The following is a 2,896-nucleotide window of genomic DNA, read 5'->3' on the forward strand; positions in this document are numbered from 1 at the left end:
TTTTTTTTTTGTTTTATTTATCTGTTTGTTCGTTTACTGAATACAAGCAAATGAAAGAGAGAAAAAACCAAAACAAGAAACAATAGTTGTAATAGTGAACGGAAGCGTGAATACGGAGATGGGAACGTGAATCAACATCACCAGTAAATAACGCTCGAGGAGAAGAAAAGGAAGAAAAGAGGTACAAATAGTTAGAAATAAGGGAGAAGGAAAGGAAAAGAGGTTGTTAAAATACTTTTTTTTTGTATTTCTAGCATGTGCGTACCATGCGCACCTGATTTTTGAAGTATCGGTTTGGTATATGTATATGTAAGCCTCTCTGCTACTCTTCATTCTTTTTGGTGAATGACGAGGATAACTTCGGGAAAAAAGAAAAAAGAGAAAATAACAACAAATGAAGGGGTGGGAAACCAATAAATATTCAAAGCACCAGAAGTGACAGTATTATGTGAAATAGATGGAGTGCAATGAAATTTTTACCCACCCCCTCACTCCTCCTCCCCTCACAGAAAAAAAAAAAAGAAAAAAAAATTATATATATGTATATATATATATCTGTACTATTGGTCATATTTGTGACACCTAGAGAGAAAAAAAAAAAAAAAAAAAATGCCACGGAATGCAGTATGAACGAAAATATGAATTGCAAACTTTTGGCGCCTGAATAATAATGATAATAAAAAAAAAAAAAAAGGTATGAAATGGGGTGATTTTTGTGAAGCGAGAATTTTAACGAACACTAGAAAAAAGAAAAAAAAAGGAGAAATAGAGGATATCACCAAGATGTCATTGTTTGTTTTTGGACGTTAGGGGAACGTGATACGTCAATTTTTCTTTTTTTTTTCCCCTTTCCTATGTTCTTTTTTTTTTCGCCTTTCCACGTTTTTTTTTTTTTTATTTAATTTATTTATTTCATTGGTTATTTTGTTTTTTATTTTTGTACTATGCAGGGGGGTGGCCGCAGAGTGTGCTGCGAGTTTGAAGCCTTCCTGCATCTCATTTTAGAGAGAAAAGGTTGTACCATGAAAAGATGCAGAGGAAAAAGGAGCAGAGATAGAAATAATATTGATTCTGGCAGGATTAATCACATTGGTGAGGAAGAATTGTTTTTTTTGTTTTTTTTTTTAGTTTGTTAAAATTTTTTTTCCGCTTTTTTATTTTTTTTTTTGTTTTCTTCTGCTTTTCCCTCATTGTTGGATTGTGTGTGTGTGTGTATATATATACAATGTGCTGGTGCTTTGCTTTAACCACTTTTTTTTTTAGTTTGTTTTTCCTTTAAGAATGAAGGAAATGCTGTGTTAACAGCTGGATTCGGTTTGCGCAATTTTTATTAGTATTTTTTATTTCCAGTCCTGTTTACATTCATAGTGGAGTTAATGGAAGGTGATGAAGATGAAGGGTCAAAGAGAGAACACAAAAAATAATAATAATAATAATAACAATAATAGTAAAAAAAAAAAAAAAATCACATTGTATTATTTTTTGTTTTCCTTCTTGTAGTCTCTCTCTACCATTTTATTTCTCTTGTTCCTTCTTCTTTAGATCAATCTGATAAAAAAAGTGAGAGCTGCCTGTGATGCAGCATAGCAACTTCTTGAACGATGTTAGCATCTTTTCTTTTTTCTTTTTGTATTCATTGTCCCAGTATCATTCGAAATCATTTTTTCTTCTCATTTCCCCTCCCTCTCTCACTTCCATGTTGATAGGTATTGTTTTAGCAATACCTAACTCTATTGGGGTTGTTTTTATTATTATTATTATTTTTTTTTCTTGCTTTCTTGATTCTTTCCTTCTCTTCACTTTTTTTTTTCTTTTCCTATCAATGTAAAGAAGATGACGGAAGACACGGAAAGAGACCCTTTCCAAGCCTTCTTCGAGTCATCAGAAGAGAGCGTGAGTGCATTTCTTCGCACCTTTACGGAGCTCTCAGCGGTAGAACGGGCGTTATTGACTCTTGGAGACCCGCTAAAGTTAAAGGAAGAAACATGTATAGATGAGAATGTGAACAATTTATCTTCTGCGACGATGCAGACATTAGCAGAAGCGGAGTACTTTGCGGCGGCGATTGAGGCCTTTCGTGTAGAGGGACAAGAACTGAAGAGCAATAGTAATAATAAGAGTAAAAATGATGATAGTGATTCTGTATTACCGCTACTGTTAAATAATAGTAAATCTTTTCCATTGAATGATGTAGAATTGGAAGAGGAGATACTAGTAGATGAATCTGTGGCTCTCAAGACATCTACAATGACGGCATTTCTTAATTATGGTTGTACGGATATTGTACCAACCTTTGACAACTTTATTGAAGGAGATGAAATACAAATGGAGGAAGAGAGAGACATTGAAGGAAAAATGGAGGAAAACAAAAAGAAGAGGATGTTTCAGTCCAAAGAAATGAGTCTATATAATAAAGACTTACAAACCGAAGATATTAACAAAGAAAAAACTTCTTCCACTTTAGATGGAGCTGTAACTTCTCCTACAGATGCTATTATTGGTAGTAGTGGTGTTTCTCATTCTCTTGAAGAGAACACAGTAAATGATACTGAGCAGCATGATAACTGTGATGATAGTGATGATGGGTCTGGGGATTGTGTAAGTGATAGTGAACTTGAACTTCCTGGACTAACGACCAATACTTCACTGCAGAAAAATAACGGACTGATGGAAAGATGTAATATTTTTCTTTCAACAAAAGACCTTGATGTGTTAAGAGAAGTAGTGGATGATGAGGTTCGGCCATTCGAGCTAGACCCCTACTTTGACTACGATGCAGATTTGATTGGCGCAGCTGCTCGACAAAACGACACTCACTGGCGGGTATGATATAATTTATATTTACGTTCATTTCATCTCATTTGTATCATCGAATATGAGTTTTTTTTTTTTTTTT

General features: G+C 34.0%; 1 protein-coding gene across 1 annotated transcript; it reads left to right on the forward strand.

The window, feature by feature from the left end:
- Positions 1–1,833: 1,833 nt before the first annotated feature.
- Positions 1,834–2,829, forward strand: TM35_000342260 (uncharacterized protein; the record flags this gene model as incomplete). Its single annotated transcript, XM_029029124.1, has 1 exon — positions 1,834–2,829. The coding sequence occupies one exon, from the start codon at positions 1,834–1,836 to the stop codon at positions 2,827–2,829; it is 996 nt and encodes a 331-aa protein (XP_028879680.1).
- Positions 2,830–2,896: the final 67 nt, after the last annotated feature.

Source organism: Trypanosoma theileri (genome assembly GCF_002087225.1).
Source record: "Trypanosoma theileri isolate Edinburgh chromosome Unknown TM35_Tth_34_V1, whole genome shotgun sequence".
In the NCBI taxonomy this organism is placed as follows: Eukaryota; Euglenozoa; class Kinetoplastea; order Trypanosomatida; family Trypanosomatidae; genus Trypanosoma; species Trypanosoma theileri.